Genomic DNA, 21,973 nt, shown 5'->3' on the forward strand with positions numbered 1-21,973 from the left:
TGTTACAAATACACTGAAACAGCTAATGTTCACACAGCTCATCTGATGATTCCAATACAAGGAATGTTTATAATAATTTTATGGTTACGCTATGCACATGGAAAGGTTCCTACATGCATTGGGATTGCAAGTCAACATAAATTAAATCACAAAGTCATAAAAATGAATCCACAGGACGCAAAGCGGCATATGGCCATTTGGTGGTGGGAATGAAAGGGCATGGAGGCAAAGAAGGAAGTGGGCAGAATGAGAAAGAATGCAGTGAGAAGATGAATTCAAGAAAAATGCAGTGAAGTCATGGCTTCATAGAAAAGAAACACAGGGATGATGATGATGATGATGATGATGATGATGATGATGATGATGATGATGATGATGATGATGATGATGATGATGATGATGATGATGATGATGATGATGATGATGATGGGGACAAAGCAGACAGAGAACAAAATTGGAAGAGTTAGATAAACAGCACTATAAGGTATAGTGAGAAGGCTAAAGGATTAAAAGACAATCCAACAATTCAATTGTCAACAGTACAATTCATGGTAAAATACTGAGTGGATGTTCAGTGGATCCACATTTGCCCTTCATCTTCTCTAAACATCTCACTGAAGCTAATCACGCGGGCTGACATGCCATTCCCTCTTGGCCTAGTAATGTGTGTATGTGCAACTTGGGATCCATCTCCAAAAATATGTGTGGGTCTGAATTGTCCTTCTTTTGTCTCCCGTCCAATTGAGTCCTTGATTTTTCAGAACATCAAAAGAAGTGGTATTTCATTCCCCCTTAATATGGCCTTTGGTTTTTTTTAATGCAAAAGGACCAGGATGATCCTTTAACAAAAATATGCTTAATCTAGAACTAGTAACAAGGAATTTCATTTATATAATATGCACCCTAGGAAAAATGTCCTCCTAACTAGTACAGTGAGTACAAAATAAAGAACAGAAATGGCTACTGACAGAATTAGAAATGGTGGTGAACACAGTTTCCTCTGTTTTCTTTTGGTAATTTACAGAAAAATGTGATCGAGCCCACAAAAAATACAAAATACTTATGAGTTCTGGAATTTGAGATGAACATTTGTTGTGACTTGTGAGGTTGTGCAAGTAAAAACAGAGGATAGAGTCCAGGGCTGGACACAAAGATCCCCTGACACAGACCATGTTTCATTTTTCATAGTCTCCAGATTCATATTCTGACTCCTCGTCTTCAGAAGGGTCAAAATAGTCTTCATAACCTGTACTTCTGGAGGTCGTCTGGCTGCCAGTAGATTTCTGAAATGCTGGGTGTGAATCTGCGGAGAAAGAAGAACTAGGCTTAAAAATTAAAACAAATAAACAAAATAAATCTGTAGGTGACGGAGCAGCTACCTTTCAGGGATAGCGGCCTTTCACATGCAAGTGTTTGGGTTGTTTAACAAAGATCTCATATTGATTAATGTTAGATCTCAGTCTATATATATGAAACTATATATGAAACTTATTTCAAAAGATGACGTATTAACGCAGTGATTTACCATCAATAACTTCCAGCCTAGCAGATGAATAGGCAAAGCCATGTTTGTTTTTTGTTTGACATATGTAGACCCCTTCATCCGACTTCTTGATTGCGTGAATTTGTAACCATCCAGTTATGCTGTATTTTCGGGGTCCACCTCGTGCCTGGGAAAAACAAAGACAAACACTAAATCTCTAGGATGAAATCCTCATCATGTCTACTGATTTCTTCTACATAGTACATTTTTACCCCATCTTTCCTCCAAGGAGTTCAGGGTGGCATACCTGGCACTCCCTTCCTAATTTTAAATTCACAACAACCTTATGGGTTAAGTTAGACTGAGGAAAAGGATGACCAGCCCATGATCACCCAGTAAGCATTAATGACAGGGTGGGGGCTTCAAACCCAGATCTCTGGGATCCTGGATTGACATACTAACGCACAGATGTCAAACTCACGGCCCTCCAGATGTTGTGGACTGATGCTGGCAGGGGATGATGGGAACTGTAGTCCATAACATCTGGAGGGCCGTGAGTTTGACACCTATGTAGCTAACGACTACGCCACAATGGCTTTGGGGACACAGGAGCATGTGTACGTATCCTCCAACTCTCCCTGTTTACCAAGGGCTGGGACATTCTGGTACCAGTCCTAATATTACCTTTGCAGGTGATAGCATCTCGGACATTTTGAGGTGGAGCTTGGGAGGGGTGGGGTTTCAGGAGCGGAGGAACCTCATCCAGATGCAACACCAGAGTCCCTCCTGCAAGGCAATCATTTTCTCCAGGGGAACTGACTTTTTAGCCTGGGCATCAGTTGTAACTCTGGAAGATCTTCAGGAACCACTGGGAAGTGGGCAACTCTAAGGGAGATATCAGAGGCGGAGTGCTCACGGGGACATGTGGGGTCACATGTCCCCGAGTGCATGTCAGCTGGTCATGTGGGGATGGAGAATCGGCCCCACACCCCTCCCCTCCCCTCAGCCCCACCCCCGCCAAGCTGCCCCTTCAGCCAGCGGAGCCTCTGCCAACTGAAGGAGCAGCCTGGTGGGGCCAGGCCAAGGGGCAGCCCGCAGCAGCCTCTTGCCAGCTAAGGAAAGTGGGGCACAGGGGAGCAGGGGCACCCAGAGCAGGTGTTGCCCCAGGCACCATCCCCCCCCACACACACACCTCTGGGAAATACTGTGGTGTTATCTTAAAAGTTCTGTTAGTGTGTGCACACACCTGTGCTAGAGTACTTCAGAGTTCAGGACTCTGTTATTAATGTCATCATAAGAGAAAAACAGCATGAAAGTTTGCAGTAACCTCAGTCATTTTCCTCAAGTCACCAAACATAAAACTGTCTTAGAGAGCAGCAGTGGCATAGTGGCTAAGAGCAGTGGCTAAGAGCAGGTGCACTCTGATCTGGAGGAACGAGGTTTGATTCCCAGCTCTGCCGCTTGAGTTGTGGAGGCTTATCTGGGGAATTTGGATTAGTCTGTACACTCCCACACACGCCAGCTGGGTGACCTTGGGCTAGTCACAGCTTTTCCAAGCTCTCTCAGCCCCACCCACCTCACAGAGTGTTTGTTGTGAGGGGGGAAGGGCAAGGAGATTGTAAGCCCCTTTCAGTCTCCTACAGGAGAGAAAGGGGGGATATAAATCCAAACTCTTCCTCTTCTTCTTCTTAGTTTCTGAAATCCCCAATGTGCTTGAAATGAAACAAACACCTGTGTTGAATACGAGATTGCCCCTGAACTCCACTGGGCTATTCCTACACAAAAAGGTATTATAAAGAGCATAGGTAGCATCCCTTTTTATGCTTTATAACTCATTTCCGGTATTGCATTCCGTAGAATCTACTTTGATCTTTTTTTCTCAGTGGAAGCCTGCCACCACTTTGGGGGGTTTCGTTTTTTTTTCAGGGTGATTTCTGCAAAATAGCACATTGGGACTTAACACATGCAAAACAGGGCGGAGGTTCTGTCTACTTTTATTAAAAATGCCGGTAGACATTTATTTATATACAAATTTCCAATTGACAAGTGGTTTGTTAAGCCCTGTCCCAGTTGTATTGTTAAATACCTGAGTTGGGAACAGATGCATCTTAACTCTGGCAAACAATATACACATGTAAATGTAAATGCGTGAGTCCAAACGCTGCTGCTTTTCCATCCAACTTACAACTGTTTTGCCAGACACGGGCCGTTTCCACACAGACCTTTTAAAATGTTCTGAGGCAGAAAATAAAACATTTCCTCCGTGGAGTTCCACCTGGTTTCTACCCTTGAATGTTTTATTTGCAGCCTCAAAACTTTTTAAACGAATCCTTTTTAAAACGAGTCTCTGGTTGCAATGTTTTGAAAAGGTTTTCTGAAATGAAATGAAATGAAACCTTTAATGGCATATCTGTTATACACTGGGAATTAAATTAATTTTAAAAATCTGTTTAGACATGCAGCATGAAGAAACTAAAATGTTAAACCGTTGAATTAAGATTGGTAAGCATTTGAGAACGTATCGTAATGACAGCACCCAGAAATCGGGCAGTTGGTTCAAGAGTGGCAATAGAGTTGCAGTCTAGGTTTTCTGTTGCTGTGCAATCTGTTTACTACATTTTCCACACTTCTCTGCTTTCCCTGAATTTTCTCCTCAGTACCATTTTTCCAGCTCATCCTCCGTCCCCTTTCCCCCGCTCCCTGCCTGTCAGATTGTTCATTTTAGGTTTTTTAAAATTCTGGGGGGGGGGGGGGCAGTGGTGGGATTCAGCAGCTTCGCACAGTGGTGGGATCCAAAAATTTTAGTAACAGGTTCCCATGGTGGTGGGATTCAAATTGTGGCGTAGCGCCAATGGGGATGGGGGGGCACGACAGGGGCGTGGCCGGGCATTCTGGGGGTGAGGCATTCCTGGGTGGGACTGTGGCAAGGACGCAGCCACTGCGCCGGTTCTTGGGCGGGAAACAAATACACGCAGGCACAGGCTGCCACGCACGCCGGTGCACCTCCTGATAGACTGCTTCAAGTTCTGCGCGCTACTGCTGAGAGGAGGGGCATAACTAAGGCAAAAATCACGTGGCAAAATCACCAATTAGTAACCCCCTCTTGGCACACACAAATAATTAGTAACCTACTCTTGGGAACCTGTGAGAACCTGCTGGATCCCACCTCTGGCTTCGCACCACTTTGGCAGAAGCGGTTGTTAAAATGGTGCTTGTAAACAACCAGTTGTTAAATTATTTGAATCCCACCACTGGGGGGGGGGGGTAAACATTAAGGCATCAACTACAGGAGGCGTACAGAATTGCAGCAAGGAGCTGTGAGATACTAAAGCATCGATTCAACACAGAACTCAAAACAAAAAGGAAGAATCACATAATGACAGCCTGGAACTGTTTCAGGGGGTTGAGTTTGGACCTAAATCGTGGCAAAGGAGCTGGGGCATTGAAAACATTTTCAAAACATGTTCAGTGATCTGCGCAGAAAAGGCCACTAAGTTACTACAGTTAACAGCTATTCTGTAATATGCACCATCACAATTATTTTAATTATTATTTACTTTATTTATATACCACCTTTCTTCTCAGCAGGGATCCAAATTGGTTTACATCATTCTCCTGTCCTCCAATTCATCTTCAAAACCACCCTGTGAGGTACACTAGGGGCCACTCCCCACTCACCATAAGCCGCGGGGTCACCTCTTTAAAAGACACGGGGATCCTGGACGTTCCCCACGTCACCAGTGCCCACTGCGCAGCTGCCCGGAATTTGCCATTCTCCCACCTCCTTGCCGCGCGGCAAATTAGGTCCTCAAGAAAGAGCAGCATTTTCAAAAACCCTGCGGCAAGTACCACCGGGCGCTGCTGGAGCTGAAGGGGCTGCTGCTGCTGCTGGCCCAGGAGGAGCGCCGCGACAACAACGCGGCCGGACTCAGCAACGAGCAGAGGCAGACTACTACAACAGCCTGGCAGGTCGGTGGGGGCCGCGGTGAGTGCGCGAGCAAGAAGGCGGGCGGGCAGGCGAGGGCCAGGCTGGGGGCGCGCGCGGCCACAAGAGCAGGTCTGGGGGAGCACTTCTCCCTCGGCGCTCCTCTCGCCTAAGCCAGGGAGCCTGAACAGTGTGGGAAACAAATGTCTCCGTGGTCAAAAGCCACAGAGGCTTTTCTACGCGGGGTCGCTGCGGGGTTGCAATCAGAAGAGGTAAGTGGGGAGTGGCCCAAGGCTGAGAGTGACTGATTCAAGGTCACCAAGCAGCCTCCAGTACAAAAATGGAGATTTAGATGTGAGTCTTCCAGATCCCAATCTGACACACTCACCACTACACTGTACCGCCTGTCTGCAATAAAATATACTGTTAAGAATTTTTAAAGGGTGAAACATGCAAACTGCTTCCACATAGAGAGAGCAGGAAAGAGCCTGCTAATCTGGAGAACCAGGTTTGATTCCCCAATCCTCCACCTGAGTGGTGGAGGTTTATCTGGTGAACCAGATGTGTTTCCACACTCCTACATTCCTGCTGGGTGACCTTGGGCTAGTCACAGTTCTTTGGGACTCTCTCAGCCCCACCTACCTCACAAGGTGTCTGTTGTGGGGAGAGGAAGGGAAAGAAGTTTGTAAGCCACCTTGAGTCTTCTTACAGGAGAGAAAGGGGGGATATAAATCCAAACTCCTCCTCCTCCCTCCTCCTCCCTTGTGAAGACCTGCTCCTAAAATAAGGGATTGCCTACATTTTCTGAATCAGCATTTTACCACAGGCAAAGTTAAGTCTCAGTGGGGAAGTCTGAGGCACAAGCCAAACTGTCTTTCTCAACAGAATCAGTGGGACTTGACTTAATCTAGATCAAACCCTGTGTCACTCGATAGTTGCACCCAGGAAATTGGTCCCAGAGTGACCCTCTCCACTTTACAATGTATACCTGAATTGAAATGTGAGCATCGTCTCCTGGCAAAAACATTTTGTGTCCTTTCTTCTTCCACTCAAGGTGTGGCATGGGGTACGCAGACACCTCGCAACCAAAAATGATGTCGTTTCCTGTGAAATTCTGGATATCACGAGGTGGCAAAGAAATAAAAGGAGCTGGAATAGATAAATTTGAGAGGCTTGTCAAACAGAGGGGTTTGGGTTTTTGTTTATTGGGGTGTTGTTGTTTTGTCTTGTTGAAGAATAAAAAGAACCTCCCTTTAACCACTTACGTGCCAACCAAAGGGAGGCTTTGGATTATTAACCAACGGGACTGTGTTATAACCTGGAAACTATGCTGATTTCAATGCTCTAAAGCACAAAACATAAGAATATATTACAGAGGGTTCGCATAGTCAAAAGTGTCCCACAACAATTTCTCTCTCCGAATGGCTGATCTTGGGAGTTGGTTCCGCACAAACTGGCACATTACAAAATACACAGGTTTGGTCCAGGGTACCCATCTTGTGCCCAATGTAATGGCCAGATGTGAATTGCAAGTTCTCTTCTGTTACTACATGCCCACTCTCCAGTTCAGATCAAGACTGTTGTACATGAAGGAGCTTCAGTCTCCTCCATGGGGAAATGTGTTGGATTCAGAATCTGGGTCCCTCCAACCTGTTAGCTTATGGACCAGGAAATTAAGCACAGTGTACAAAAACTATTGTGTGCAGCAAAGCCCATCTTGTCTCTGTGTGTGCAGGGACAAAGTAATTCAGGGCTTTTATCTATTCAAGCTAATATACTTTGTTTATTATAGGAAGTCCATTTCTGGAAAGGATGGCGTAAATATAGTTTCCTGTTGTAGTCTTAAGTAACTAGGACTGAGGAAGATAAAGGAGCTGTGTCCTGGTCTTGTGGTTGCAGGATGGGAAATTGCATGGACAGAAAGTGGAAAAAGTGGAAAGGATACATTTCCTGGAGGGTTTGCTCCAAAGGGATAGTGGCAAAGGATGCACCGTGTCTTGACCCCTCTATCTCCATGACTCTCCAGTCAAGTACTCCTCTTGAAGTCTAAGATTAAGAGACAGCACAAAGTTCTTCACTTCCAACAACATTATCCTATTTGACAGAATAGGAAAATCTATAGGTATACCCACAGGCTGCCCAATAGGCCCACCCAAACAGTGCCCCCTTCAGATCGGAAAAATGGGAGAGGGGGAAGTAAAGCCATAATCAGTAAGTGCCATAATCAGATTGCACCAGATTGCTTTAATTCGACCGTTACAGACTGTTTCATAGTATAAACTGTAGATAGCCCACCAGCATTTGTATGAAAAAAATTTTTTAGTGAGCTTAGACTGGGATTTGATAGATAAGATTAATTTAGCCAGCTGAGCTGGATTATTTAGTGGGGACATTGGGTAGAAGCTTACATTGCAGGCAAGAGGGAGGAGGCTGGTGAGCCAGAGTTATGGGGGGCACCCACCTTGGGGCTGGGGGTCCTATTGCAGATTTTCGGCTCGGGCCGAGATATTGCGGTAGACGGCGTATATGATAGAAAGGCGGCGCATGCGAGAATGGCATAGTTTATGCTCGATCCATAGCCTTCCTGACCTCAGACCTATCCGAGGCGATGGTGGTTTGGGTTCAGGGACACTCTGCAGCCAGCGTCTTTGGTGTTAATTAATGCCAGGTCCATCAATAAGAAGACCGCGGTGCTCCGAGATTTCCTCGGGCCACCAGACGGGCCTGGCATGTATCGCAGCGAAAACCTGGGTGCAGCGAGAAAGGCTTGAGACCCGTGTGCATGCTATGGGGCGAGAGTCGCGCCGGTTTCAGCGCCTTCACCCGATCCAGCGAACACAGCGCCGGGGAGGCGGTGTCGCTTTGTTCATCCGGTAGAGTCCATTCCCTTTAGGGCGAAGTCCCTGCGTCCGAGGAGATGGCATGACATGGAGTGTGTGGAAGCCTGGAGTGAGATTGGCCTCCGAAGAGGTTGGCTCAGCATCTCCTGGTGTACGCGGTTAAGCCCTAAGCGCACCAGGAGGCAGCCTGTCGCGGCTGCTGGAGGTGGTGTCGGACTGGGCGTTGCGGTTTCCCAGACTTGTTGTCTTGGGTGACTTCAACGTCCATGTCGACCCCGCCTCATGTACAGCGGCCGCGGACCTAGTGTCATCCATGGCGACGCTAGGCCTCTCCCTAATAAACTTTGGCCCCACCCATGAAGTCGGGAGCACATGGTGGATTTGGTCTTTGGGTCGGGGATAAATTTGGTCGTATCCTCTATCGATAGAGTGCCATGGTCCGACCATTATGCCTTGAAGGTCCGGGTGGACTTGCCACACCACCCCTGTCTAGGCGATGGGCCGATTTATGCCCGCCCGTGGAGACTTATGGATCCACTTGGTTTCCTGAATGCTCTTCGGGACCCTGAACCTGCCAGCACACTCGATGAGCAGGTAGAGGACTGGAATGCCTGGCTCTCCGATGCCATCGATGTTGTTGCCCCCCGGCGTCCTCTATGTCCCCGCTCCCTGCGCGCTCCATGGTATACAGAGGAATCGCTCACGGCTGGATGAAAGCTTGAGGGACTTAGAAGCGTCTGGGAAGGCGAGTGTGGAGGAAAACTTCCGTGGCGAAGTTCTTGTGAACATCTTATAGGGGCCGTTTATGAAAGCCTATGAGATGGCCGGCTTGAGAAGGAAGACGAAGAGGGTTTTCTTCTCTTCCCTCCCTGGCGTCGCTAGCTCCATGCCAAGCGCAATTGTTCATTATAATTAGGGTCATTGACCTCCTTATCCGGGAGAGATCATCAAATCCTCAATTGGATATCAGCTGGCAGAGGCATTCATGAGCTTTTGCGGATAAGGATTTGCATCAGCTCCGCCATGACCTTCCACCCACGGTTGCCCTGAAATGAGGTGAACTGGAGACTCCCTTGCCGCGTCTTCAAGGCCTCTGTTTGGCTCAGTTCTCCCTGCTCTCTGAAGCCGCTGTCGACAGGGCCTAACGAGCTGCTGTTCAGACCTACTACCTGTCCTCTGGATCCGTGCCCGTCCTGGCATTGTTAAAGCTTGCCGGTGAGCTGACGACCCCATTGGCTGTTGAAATTATAACGCCAACAGTAAACCAGCAGGCAAAGGAGTCTTCGGATGGAGTTGAAAGGAGGCAGTGGATCCACACCACTCTTAAAAAAAAAAAGACCATCGTTAGATCCGAGTGATCTGAAGCCCGAAATTACAGCCCCGTTTGAATCTTTGGCGTTTCTGGGAAGGTAATTGAGAGAGGAAATGAATGGAAATCTGGAGCAGCTTCAAAGGCTTTCTACCAGGATAGGCGCACATCGGCTTTCTGACCCTTCCAGAATCCGGCTTCCGTGCTGGGCATGGGGCCGAGAACTGTTCTGCGTCGCCGTCACAGAATACACATCCATTATCCAGCTTGACCGGCACGAGGTCGGCGCTGCTGGTGTTGTTAGATCCTTACGCAGCATTTGATATGAGTCGATCATAACCTTTTGACCCACAGCCTGGCGCCTCTGGAGTCACGGGGCACTGTCCTTCAATGGATAGTCTCGTTTCTCGAGGTGGGAATCAGCAAGTGAGGTCAGGGATCAGGCCTCGGGAAGTGCCAGCTTCAGTCGCGGTGTACCCCAGGGGAGCCACTATTATCCCGCTGTTGTTTAACTTCTATCTATATCGCGACCCTTGCTCAGCTGGTCGCGGATTTCGTTTTGGGCTGATTTGTCATCAGTATGCAGCAGAATGACACTCGAAGCTCATTCTCTGTGGATGGAGGGAGCAGCCGCTTGCGGCTCTACAGCACTGTTTGGAGGCGGTTGCTGGTTGGTTAGTGACAGAGCAGGTTACAACTGAACCCATCGAAGAGCGAGGAGATCCTCTGAAAGCGGCTGCGAGAGGGAGGGGCTTTTCCAGTTAAGCGTGAGGTGTGGGAGGGGGCCACATTAGGCGCCCGACCTCGTCGCGTCCGCAGCCTGAAATCCTGGATTTGTCTCTCTCAATGGGGAACCAGGTGGCCCATACAACTCCAGGCTACTTTCTTCCACCTGCGACAGGCCCGATGGCTGGCTCCCTTCCTCTCCCCAAGCCGGACCTAGCCACGTGATCCCGCGCAATGAATTAAACCTACCAGATTAGAGCTATTGTAACTACCCAGCTCTATCGCGGGCGCTTCCCTTGCAGCTTGATCCGGAGATTAAAAACTGGTGCAGCTAAATGCGGCGGCAGCGTTTGCCTGATGAGTAAGCGCCACCTGGGACCATATCCAGCCTATATTACGTAGCTGCGCCTGGCTTCCAGTAGAAGTTTCGGATCATTTTCAAGGTGTTGGTATTAACCTTTAAAGGCCTTACATGCGGCCTGGGACCATCGTATCTTGAGACCGCATCACCCGGTATGTCCCTGCACGGCCTCTCCGTTGGCTAGAGGCCAATTTATTCGGTGGTTCCTCTCCCCTCAATGATGCGGCCGGCCTCCACACGGGCCGGGGCCTTTACCGGCTCTGGCCCGGCCTGAAAATGACTCTCCCTCCAGCGGGCCGGGCCCTCGCGGGACCTCAGTGAGTTCCGCAGGAGACCTGTAAAGACGGAGCTGTTCGCCCGGGCCTTTGGAGGTACTGGCCGCTGATGGCGTTGCCCCACCTCGCGGCCCTCGTCCGACCCTGACATCTGAGTCATTTGCCAACCAATGAGACCGCCATGCCTCCCTCTGGGGGGTGGGGTGGGGGTGGGGAGGGAATTTTAAAATTAAGCTGTTGGACGCCACTTATTTTTCTCGATTCAGCACGATTGTTAAATATTGTTCGCTGCTTTTAATGTTTTAATTCTGTATTGCTGCTTTTATCTGTTGTACACCACCCAGAGCCCTTCGGGGATGGGGCGGTATAAAAGCCTCAAATAATTAATTAATTAATTAATTAATGCTGTCATAATCACAACCTCAATCAGCGAATGTACACTGAGGAAATTGAGGAGATCCCACAACTCTAAATGTAACACAAGACACCAGATGGGGACTGTGGACACAGCTTGTGGACTCTGCAATGTATTACGGCTGGGCTTCTTTACCATTTTCTGCAAGACATGTTACAAAAACCATCTGGTGGACCTGTAAAAATAGGATACTTCCAGTGGTGGGATTCAGCAGGTTCGCACCACTTCGGCAGAACCGGTTGTTAAAATGCCTCTTGTATACAACCAATTTTAAATTATTTAAATCCCACCAACAGAATTGGTTGTTAAATTATTTGATTTCCACCACTGGATACTTCTATGCATGGTCATCAGTCGTGACACACCCGGATAACTCTGGTCAGGCCTGATTCAATTATAAGCATGGACTAAAGAAGTCCTGGGTTACTTTTCTGTATCAGTCAGTTTTTCTATATCAGATCATTAATCTCCTGGCAAAAGGTACACTGCAACAATGGTTTGAATTCTTTTTATTGGGGGTTGGGGGAGTATAGTACTCAAGTAATTCTATTACAGTATATTTGCTTCCATTTTATCCTTCTGTTACAACACAACAGTTTGATTCATCAGCACTGATTAGAAGAAGAAGAGTTGGTTTTTTATACCCACTTTTGTCTCCCTTTAAAGCGTCTCAAAGCAGCTTACAATCCCCTTCCCCCCCTTACAACAGGCACCTTGTGAGGCAGGTGAGGCTGAGAGAGTTCTGAGAGAACTAGCCCAAAGTCACCCAGCAGACTTCATGCAAAGGAATGGGCAGTCAAACTGGGTTCTCCAGATAAGAGTCCACCACTCTAACCACTAGCTGTCAGCAAAAGAATGCCATCTGTTATTTCTGCATCGATAATTAAAGGGGGCAATTATTTCAGTCCATCAAAGTGTCTTTGTGAGTCCATTAACCATGGTTAACTGTCCTACTTGAGTCCATTAACCATGGTTAACTGTCCTACTTGATAAAGGTGCATATTTTTGGCTACTCATCTGATTACTTCAAACACTATACTAAGTTCTCCATGCTCAGATGCCTTCGGTGTTAGTTCAATCTTGCTAGTTTTTATCATAACAAAGTACACTTTAAAAAAAAAGAGGATTACAGATTGCTCATGCATATGAATACCTGCCAGCCTTCAGCCAATACACTCCATCTTTGAACAACAGCTTCACATCAGTATTCAGTTGGACATTCCTGCCATTCTGAGACACTTCTCATTCTAACGCACATTATCCATTGATACGGGTTAGAATCTGTTAGACTATTCCAACAAAACTAAGCTAAGGTTAACCCTGGTTAGTATCTGGAGGGGAGACCACAAAAGAAATACCAGGGACATGACACAGTGGCGAGCAATCGCAAACCACCCTTGTTAGTCTCTTGCCTTGAAAACCCTACAGGGTCACCATCAGTCACCTACGACTTGATAGCACTTTCCACTAGATCTACGATTACCTTTTTGATCCTCATCCCTCTCTATTCTGGGTCTCTGGACACGTTTAACAGACAAACCAGGCCAGCCCTGATCCTGACAGGCAAAGGCATCTGCCGTGACCTTTGGCTTAACACCAGCTATGACCCTATTTGTGACAATGTTCAAAGGAAACAGGCATGCAAATATTAGATGCCTGCAAATAGTAGATGCTAGACTACAAGCAAGAAAGGCTCATGCCTTCATACTCTGCTTGTAAGCCTCCAGGGGACATTTTAGCTGGCCAATGTGGTGGAAAGCAGGATGCTGGAGTAGATGTCCTATGGGTCTAGAGTGGCCAGGGGCAGGTATTTCCCAACCTGAAGCTGGCAACCATACCTATAATCCACTTCCTGCTCCATGATGACTCCTTCCTGTCAACTTCTCTTAGGACTGCTCCCTTTTCTCCTTCGCTTCTAGGAGTGCTAACAATAGACTGAGAATTTGCTAGAGATTTGGGAGCAGAATCTCAACAGGGGCTGTGCCGTTGCAGTTTGCCCTCTAGAGCTGCCATTTTCTTCAGGGATACAGATCTCTGTAGCCTGGAGGTCAGTAGTAAGTTAAGGAGTTCTCCAGGTGCCAACTGAAGGTTGGCAACAGTCCCCCGTTCCCTCAGGGCGTGCTATAGTGTTACTTGCCCACAGGGACATAAATGTGAAGCTGAGATTTGCATCCCCAAGGCCAAGAGTATAATTTGGAGCAGAGTTATAGGATTACTTCATTTATGATGATGAAGAAAAAGAAAAAGAAGTTTGGATTTATACCCTGCCTTTCTGTCCTATAAAGGTACTGAAAGGGGCTTACAAACTCCTTTCCCTTCCTGTCCCCACAACAGAAACCTTGTGAGGCAGGTGCGGCTGAGAGAGTTCAGAGAGACGTGTGACTAGCCCAAGGTCACCCAGCAGGAATGTAGGAGTGGGGAAACACACAAATCTGGTTCACCAGATAAGACTCTATTGATCATGTAGAGGAGTGGGGAATCAAAGCTGGTTCTCTTAGATTAGAGTTCACCTGCTCTTAACCACATCACGCTGGCTCTACCTTTGTCTACAATGGGGACCCAAAGCAGCTAACACTGTTCCTCTCTCCTCCATTTTATCCTTACATCAACCCTGTAAAGTAGTTTAGCGCTGAGGCTTGCTCAAGATAACCTAGCAAGCTTCCATGGCAGAGTGGCAATTCGAACCCGGGTCTTTTAAATCTTAGAATTAAATTATACCTAATGGCACTCTTCAATTTAGGACTGGAGCCTCACCACACACACACCCCGTTACAATGTTTTGATGCTGTTAAAAATAAATATCAGTTTTTGTTCTTTGACCACTGGTGTGGCTCATGAGACAGAACTTTCCATCTGTTTCTGCTCAAGTCCCACCCCACCCCCAACCTTTGAACAGTAGCTGTTAATTTTGAACCCAGCATGAAGGACAATTGTAACAGCAAACGCAATTTACTACCATTTGAGTTAGGCATGAAGTTCGATTTTATAATTTTCATTTTGATCAAGCTATTCAAGTCATTATGCTTTTTTCCCCCCAAGGGGCACATTCTAATTTCAATGCTATTCTCAGTTCCACATTCATTCAGCGCTGCTATATGGTAGATTTTTAAAAATAGAGAGCGCGAAGAGATTCTGCTCCTGTAACTCTAAATCAACTGGAATCTTTAATCAATTCCCTCTTCCATTGCACTAAAGATGAGGGAATTAGGGGGAAATATGCAAATGCTCTTCCCTTGAACTGTGACAGGATTTCAGATACTCAAAAGATCTTATACTTACTAAATAACCCTGATTTTGTAGTTTGTGAATTGGTGGCCAAGTTTTTACTAGAAATTATACACCCTAAAGGATCGTTCCAGAGGTGGGATCCAGCAGGTTCTCACAGGTTTCCGAGAGTAGGTTACTAATTATTTGTGTGTGCCGAGAGGGGGTTACTAATTGGTGATTTTGCCACGTGATTTTTGCCTTAGTTACGCCCCTCCTCTCAGCAGTAGCGCGCAGAACTTGAGGCAGTCTAGCAGGAGGTGCACCGGCGTGCGTGGCAGCCTGCGCCTGAGTGCATTCTTTTCTCGCCCAAGGACTGGTGCAGCGGCTGCGTCCTTGCCACAGCCCCACCCAGGAATGCCCCGCCTCGGAATGCCGACTATGCACGCCCCTATTGTCCCCAGCCCAGCCACGTATTGAAACTATGCCACATTTTGAATCCACTACTCACCGCATTTTTTTTGGGGGAACCTGTTACTAAAATTTCTGGATCCCACCACTGGATAGTTCTGTTTTTTAACTTTGCTGTGTCACTCTGTTATTAAGAGATTCTTTGTTATCATTCTCTTAGGGGATCGTTTTAAATCTGTTTTTTCTCTGTATTTTACCTGTATTGTCTTATATGCCAATAAAGGCTTGGTGCTGTTCTAAAAAAAAATCTACATTCAGATTAAATTTGTCAAATATTGGATCAACTAGAATGATTGTGATCATGGTAGAGAAAAATTCACAGAAAGGATTTTTAAAAATATATATTTATATTTAATCTAGCCACTAGAGGGAGTGAATCTAATCCTTTGAGCCCATCAAAAACTAACTGTTGATCAATAATAATTGAGAAGTGTCAGAGATGCAGAGAATGAAAAAGTACAACCATTGTTACGGTGAACCATCCTTTTCTTGCCATTTAACCAAAAGCACACACACAAACAGCCCACACACAGTATTTTTGAATAGCATTGCTGTCTTTCACAGTAGGGAGGAGGAGAAGGAGTTTTCTTCCCAATTGCCTCAAGGCAGAGGTGTAGCGCCAAGGGAGAGAGAGTGACGCACCAGGCGGACACCCCACGGAGGCATTCCAGGAGGGTGTCATGGTGGGGCGGGGCGGGGCGTTCTGGGGGCTTGGAGGGGCATGCAGCACTTCCCCCTCGCTTTGGTCCTGCCTCAAGTTTTGGGGCAATGTGTGTTTAAAAACAAAACATTGTGATTTGGATTTCTAGCAGATGACAACCAGATAATCAAACAACACATAATGATAATAGGTGGATTTTTCTTGGGGTAGCTGGGGCAGTGTACAGCCAGCCTGGATACACACAAACAAGCCCCCTGAAAAAGTCAAGGATCTGATTGTATATAGTGTAGATACAGAGGTGGGATCCAGCAGGTTCTCACAGGTTCCCGAGAGTAGGTTACTAATTATTTGTGTGTGCTGAGAGGGGGTTACTAATTGGTGATTTTGCCACGTGATTTTTGCCTTAGTTACGCCCCTCCTCTCAGCAGTAGTGCGCAGAACTTGAAGCCATCTAGCAGGAGGTGCACCAGCATGTGTAGCAGCCTGCGCCTGCGTGCATTTGTTTCCCGCCCAAGGACCGGCGTAGCGGCTGCGTCCTTGCCACAGCCTCGCCCAGGAATGCCCCGCCCGCTCGAATGCCGACCATCGTGTCCCGTGCGTGCGTCCCGCCCAGCCCCATTGGCGCTACGCCACAGTTTGAATCCCACCACCATGGGAACCTGTTACTAAAATTTTTGGATCCCACCACTGTGTAGACACATGTGTCACCCATGTTCACACAACATGGCAGTCACATATATTGGGAGGATGCATATCAGACGTCTGGTATATGCACCAGTAATATCTGAAAAGGATTTATATCTAATTTTGAAGCAAGATCCAACATGGTATAGTAATTAATCAGACTATCTGAGAGACCCAGACCCTTTCTGCACAAATCTTTTAAAATGTTTTGAGGCAGCAAATAAAACATTCCTTCCACCGAGTTCCGCATTGTATTTTCCCCCCTTTGGTTCTGAAAACATTTTATTTTCAGCCTCAAAAAAATTTCAGTGAATCCCCTTTAAAATGATCCTATAGGCTGAAATCTTTTTAAAATGGCTTCACAGCTGTCACTTTAAGACGTTTTCCATGCCTCTCTGCCTTCCCTGAACTCTCTACTCTGCATTGGATAGACCTCACCTGGAATATTGTGTACAGTTCTGGGCACCACAATGCAAGAAGGATGGTGACAAGCTGAAACTGGTCCAGAGGAGGGCAACCAAAAATGGTAAAAGGTCTGGAATCCATGACCTACGAGGAGAGACTTAGGGAGTTGGGTGTGTTTAGTTTAGTGAAGAGAAGAGAACGTTAAGAGGTGACATGATAGCCACGCTTAGATATTTGAAGGGATGTCATGTTGGTGAGGGAGCAAGCTTGTTTTCTGCTGTTCCAGAGACTAGGACCGAGAATAATGGGTTCAAGGTGAAGGAAAAGAAATTCCACCTAAACATCAGGAAAAACTTCCTGACAGTAAGGGCTGTTCGACATTGAAATGCACTACCTTGGAGCGTCTGTTTCTGATTTTTTCTCTTTTAAACAAAAAAAGCCCTACTATTTCTGCAATGAAAACAGCTAGTGCCTCACTTAAACAATTGAAACTGAAATTCAGAGAATCTGGTAGACAGCGTCTCAAATCATTATACAATCAACTGAGTTCTAAGACATTATTGATTTTTAAAAGTCAGCAGAAAATCTTAAAAGATTTAAGTTAATGCATCTTTGCATGTCATGTAGATGAGAAGGTACACCCGTATCGGCGTCGTTTTTCTTACTTTGGTCTTCTGCAGCCACCACCCTCAACCACCACAAGAGGGCTTTTTTGTTTAAAAGGAAAAAAAATCAGAAACAGACATGCCACTATAAGGCTATAACCATCTAGTGCCACAATTCCCTCTGACATCCCTGTTCTTGTTTTTAAAAAACAAACAAATGTAAGAGGTAAGCTAGACAAGGGGAAGTAAGAAGTAAGGGGAAAGGGTGCGTCAGAAGCAAAAACAGGAGGACTCAAGAGGATTGTGGCAAACCATGGTTATTATGTTGTTGTGCTATAGTGCCTTAGCAATTGCTGGTTTTTTTAAAGGCAAGAAAAAGCCCGCCTGTGTGTTCGTGATGTGGGGAGAGAAATTACAGTCAGGGTGCAGGGGCTACAGCAAGGGAAACTTGGGGAACTATGTCATTTTAAGAACACTTTCCTGGGAGTTAACCCTACTGATTGACTGCAGTAAGATTCTGAGCAGACTGGCTTGGGGTGGCACCAGTGGCGTATCTGCCAGAGGGATAGGGGGGGTCAGTTGACCCTGGGTGCCACCGATTAGATCACATGGGGGTGCCCAGGAGTCCACAGCAGGCTCCTGACCCTGCCAGGTCCAGCCCAGCTTAGCCCCACCAGACTGCCCAGGACCACCACCGCCCTCCTCCAGCTAAGGTAAGTGGGGCACAGGGGGGCTGTGGGGGCACATGGGGGAGTGCCCTGTGCAGGTGTTGCCTCAGGTGTCATTTCCCCCCGGTACGCCTCTGTGTGGCACTCAAAAACCGTCATGTGGATGCTCCACTGCCATTGCGAATGCCTCTGTTTTTAAAGCCAGCAGGAGAGTTACACGGAGAATCACTTCCCCACGTGGAAAGTAGCCAAGGCACAAACTGGGAGATAATCAGCCCCATGCAGTAGGACCCTCTCCCGGTTACAGGAAGATTTGCCAATTGCTATCTAACTGGACGACCATTTATTTAGAGTCCCCATTTAGGTGACCTCTGGGCTTGACTCTATCCCTTTGCTTTCTGTATTGGGGATTCCTCTTAATTATTGCATTAGCAAACCATCATGATCCACGCACACCATGAAACTTCCCAGGAAGACTTAATGCAAGTACATATATGCCAAAGTTTAAAAAAAAATAACCAAGGAGCCTATGAACCTGGCATTGTGTGAGCACTGGAAAACTTGGGTACGCCTTCTGTGCGAATTTCTTTTTTCTCTGTTGCATGTCTGGCTTCAGAGCAATGTACTGTTTGGATCTCTTCCAGAAACTATGTTAAATTGCTGGGAAATGTGTGAACAGATTATGCTAACTGCTGAGGAATGAATCATCTGCCCATCATGCTATAAAGTTGTCAGTGAGCTAAGCGCCGATGTTCCCATTCTATTGTCATTTTTGGTTGGCTGTTTTTTCCTTCTGTTTTTCACTTGCAGGGAAGTTGCATGCCAAAGTTGCCTTCCTGGGTGGAACAGTAAGAGCTCATCAGGCTGTAAGAGATTTCTCAGACCTTATATTTCAAAGACAGTATGCATCAGTGTGTAGATTTTTAAAAAATACAATTATTACTGCTGGGAATTCTCAACTTTGCGAGCACTCTCTTCAGCTTTGAAATCCTTCATTCGCGTGAAAACTCGATCACTGCACAAGGGCTCTCCAAGCTATTCTCTGTTGTTATTTTTTTTCTCCATGAATGTGAGTATCCTGAAAACCTTGGTAAAGGGATGTCCAAAAAAATAAATAATGAAAATTCCTTGCTTTGCCTTTCACAAAGATAGTTTGAGGTGGGTAGCCGAGTCGCTCTGCAATACAAGAGCAAATATTCGAGTCCAGTAGTTCTTTAAAGATCTACAAAGTTTTCCCAGGATATAATATTTCAAGGGTCAAAGCTCCCTAAGAAAAGGAGTGTGTTACTGGACTCAAATCTTGCCTTGCCTTTGTTGATGCCTTTGATCCTGCCATTCATTAATGACAGGAGAAGTACCAGTGAATTAATATAGAAGTGAATTAATATAATAGTACAAGCTGTGAAGAGCCACGTGGCGTAGTGGTTAAGTGCTTGCACTGCCACTCACACAGTCAGGAGTTCGAGCCCCCTGTGGGTCAGATATCCTGGCAGCTGGCTCATGGTCAACTCAGCCATCCATCCACTCTCGGTCAGTAAATGAGTACCTAGCTCATAGCAAGGGGGTAAAGAATAGCCATGGAAAGCAATGGCAAACTACCCCACAAAAACGGCTTGCCTATAAAATCACTGCTTGCAGTGGTACCCCAGAGTCAGACACAACTGAAGGGGAAACTTTACTTACAAGCTGTGAATTAATATAGACTTTACAAGCCACTAGGATGCCACAATGAGAACTGCTATATTCAGGACCACAGAAATGCTTGAGCATACTGATCGTGGCATCTTAAAAGTTTTTTTGTTTGTTTTAGCAAGCTTGCAAGTATTATCATGAGATGGGGGGGGGTTCATTTTCAAAGGTTTAATGCCACATGAGATACTTTATTAGGAACTTCTCGTTGCTGCGAACGAAAACAATTGTCTGTTGAAATGTCAGATTTAGAAACAAAAATTGGGCAGAAGGACAACATGGTATAGTGGTTAAGAGCAGGTGGATTCTAATCTGGAGAACTGGGTTTGATTCCCCACTCCTCCACCTGAGTGGCAGAGGCTTATCTGATGAACCAGATGTGTTTCCACACTCCTTCATTCCTGCTGGGTGACCTTGGGTTAGTCACAGTTCTCTCTGAACACTCTCAGCCCCACCTACCTCACAAGGTGTTTGTTGTGGGGAGAGGAAGGGAAAGGAGCTTGTAAGCCACCTCGAGTCTCCTTACAGGAGAGAAAGGTGGGGTATAAATCCAAACTCCTCTTCTTCTTTTCACTCAAGACAAAATAACCTCCACCACTGAGATAGGCCAATCTACCTACAGATTTGTATAGCACTTTGCCCATCTTCTCAGCTCTCATAAGTGAATTGCAGTGCTACTGTTGGAGCTCTACCACAGTTTTATCCCACCCTTCCTCCAAAGAAGGAAGGCAATATAGCAGTGATGGCGAACCTTTGGCATTCCAGATGTTATGGACTAAAATTCCCATCAGCCCCTGCCAGCATGGCCAGGGAATTGTAGTCCATAACATCTGGAGTGCCAAAGGTTCGCCACCACTGGTATATAGCATTCCCCCTTCCCACATTTTATCTTCACAATAACCCTATGAGTCAAGTTATGAAGACGTGACCTACCTAACGTCACCCAGGAGTCTCCATGGCCTAGGTCTCCACATTCATTACTACACTCCACTGGCTAGACCTGCAGTGCTATCCTAGTCTACTCCAGTCTAAGCCCACTGAACTCAATAGCTTTGACCAGAGTAATTCTAAACAGCCTTGCATTGAAAGAGAGTGACATTCCCATTGACAAACGTCCTCTCTTTGGCCCCTTCCCCACTTCTCTTGCTGCCGCTGTCGCTGCGCGCTGCTCTGAGCGCGCGGCATCCCTAGCGCGCTTCTGGGCGTCCCCACAACCCTGCGCTGCCCCCGCGCTCTGCCAAAGGCGCCGTTTTCGCCAGCGCCAGGGATGCCGCGCGCTGAGCGGGCGCAAGAGCGGCAGCGTCGGGGCGGCTGCGCTGTTGCCGCCCCTGACGTGGGGAGTGCAATGGGACCCCGCGCTACTTGCGGAGAGTAGCGCGGGGCTTAAGGTGAGTGGGGAAAGGGCCTTTAAACCCCTGAAGTTCTGCATTTGCATTTCCTTACCTGATTCACAGGGTCCTTTGTGTTTTATGCTCCCATTTGTCTTCCCTTCAGCAGAAGCTTCATGGAACTGGCAGATGTTCTCATAGGTCCTCCCTTCAGGTCCGCAAACGCTTCCCTGAGATGTGCACACGCACTGCGGTTCTGGGATTTCTCCAAATTTGATGTCTTCAGCATCTAGCCGGCACTCCAGGTTGTCTCCGCAGAGGCCGTAGAAATTGCTCCTCGCGTCCAGGTCACAGATTTGTCCTTCCGAGTTTGCACACTCGGGACAGCACCCGCAAGGGTCGAACACGGTTCCGGCACGACAGTCGGTCGGCACGGCACACAGTTCTGGCTCGCACTTGCCACAGCTGTCCCCTTCTCTGAGCAATCGCAGCCAGCCTGTGTGGTGCCAGACGGGGAAGCCCTGAACAAGCTGCATCAGAGCAACCAAAACAGCTGGAACGAGCAGAGGTTTCATCTTGAGAAAAGACTCACTGAGTGAGAAGCAAAGATCTTTGGAGAACGGCCAGGAGAGAAGGGGAGGAGAGACCATGCCACATCCCTGGCTGGATTTTGGAATATAAACCAACAGCGTGAACACAGTCTTTTAAAGAGAAATCAGTACCAGACTCCTGCTTTGCCACTCCTATAGAGTCACGAATAAAGGGAGAAGGGCTGTTTGGCACAGTTCTGGATACTGCTATGTGAAGCAAACTCCTTACAGCTGAGGAGCTGTTTCCCTCAATGTCTCCTGATGCGCGCGCACACACACACGCACACACACACACTTTGTGGCATTTGATTGTCCAACAAAATGCAATATGAAA

At 46.9% G+C, this 21,973-nt stretch overlaps 1 protein-coding gene across 1 annotated transcript; it reads right to left on the minus strand.

The window, feature by feature from the left end:
* Positions 1-347: 347 nt before the first annotated feature.
* Positions 348-21,624, minus strand: LOC125439863 (kazal-type serine protease inhibitor domain-containing protein 1-like). The gene is made up of 4 exons (XM_048509172.1): positions 21,165-21,624; positions 6,397-6,557; positions 1,526-1,670; positions 348-1,303 (listed from the first exon to the last, which is right to left on the minus strand). Exons 1-4 carry the CDS (start codon positions 21,622-21,624, stop codon positions 1,176-1,178), a joined length of 894 nt encoding a protein of 297 aa, XP_048365129.1. The 3' UTR covers positions 348-1,175.
* Between the last annotated feature and the right edge of the window lie 349 nt (positions 21,625-21,973).

Source organism: Sphaerodactylus townsendi, linkage group LG01 (assembly GCF_021028975.2).
Source record: "Sphaerodactylus townsendi isolate TG3544 linkage group LG01, MPM_Stown_v2.3, whole genome shotgun sequence".
Taxonomy (NCBI): domain Eukaryota; kingdom Metazoa; phylum Chordata; class Lepidosauria; order Squamata; family Sphaerodactylidae; genus Sphaerodactylus; species Sphaerodactylus townsendi.

What these genes read in the sequence shown, in the direction of transcription:
- LOC125439863 (XM_048509172.1), bottom strand. Translation starts at nt 21,624, where the DNA reads ATGAAACCTCTGCTCGTTCCAGCTGTTTTGGTTGCTCTGATGCAGCTT. An exon ending in ATGCTCACATTTCAATTCAG is followed by an intron (nt 1,671 to 6,396) that starts GTATACATTGTA and finishes TGTTTTTCCCAG; the next exon opens with GCACGAGGTGGACCCCGAAA. An exon ending in TAGGCTGGAAGTTATTGATG is followed by an intron (nt 1,304 to 1,525) that starts GTAAATCACTGC and finishes CTTTCTCCGCAG; the next exon opens with ATTCACACCCAGCATTTCAG.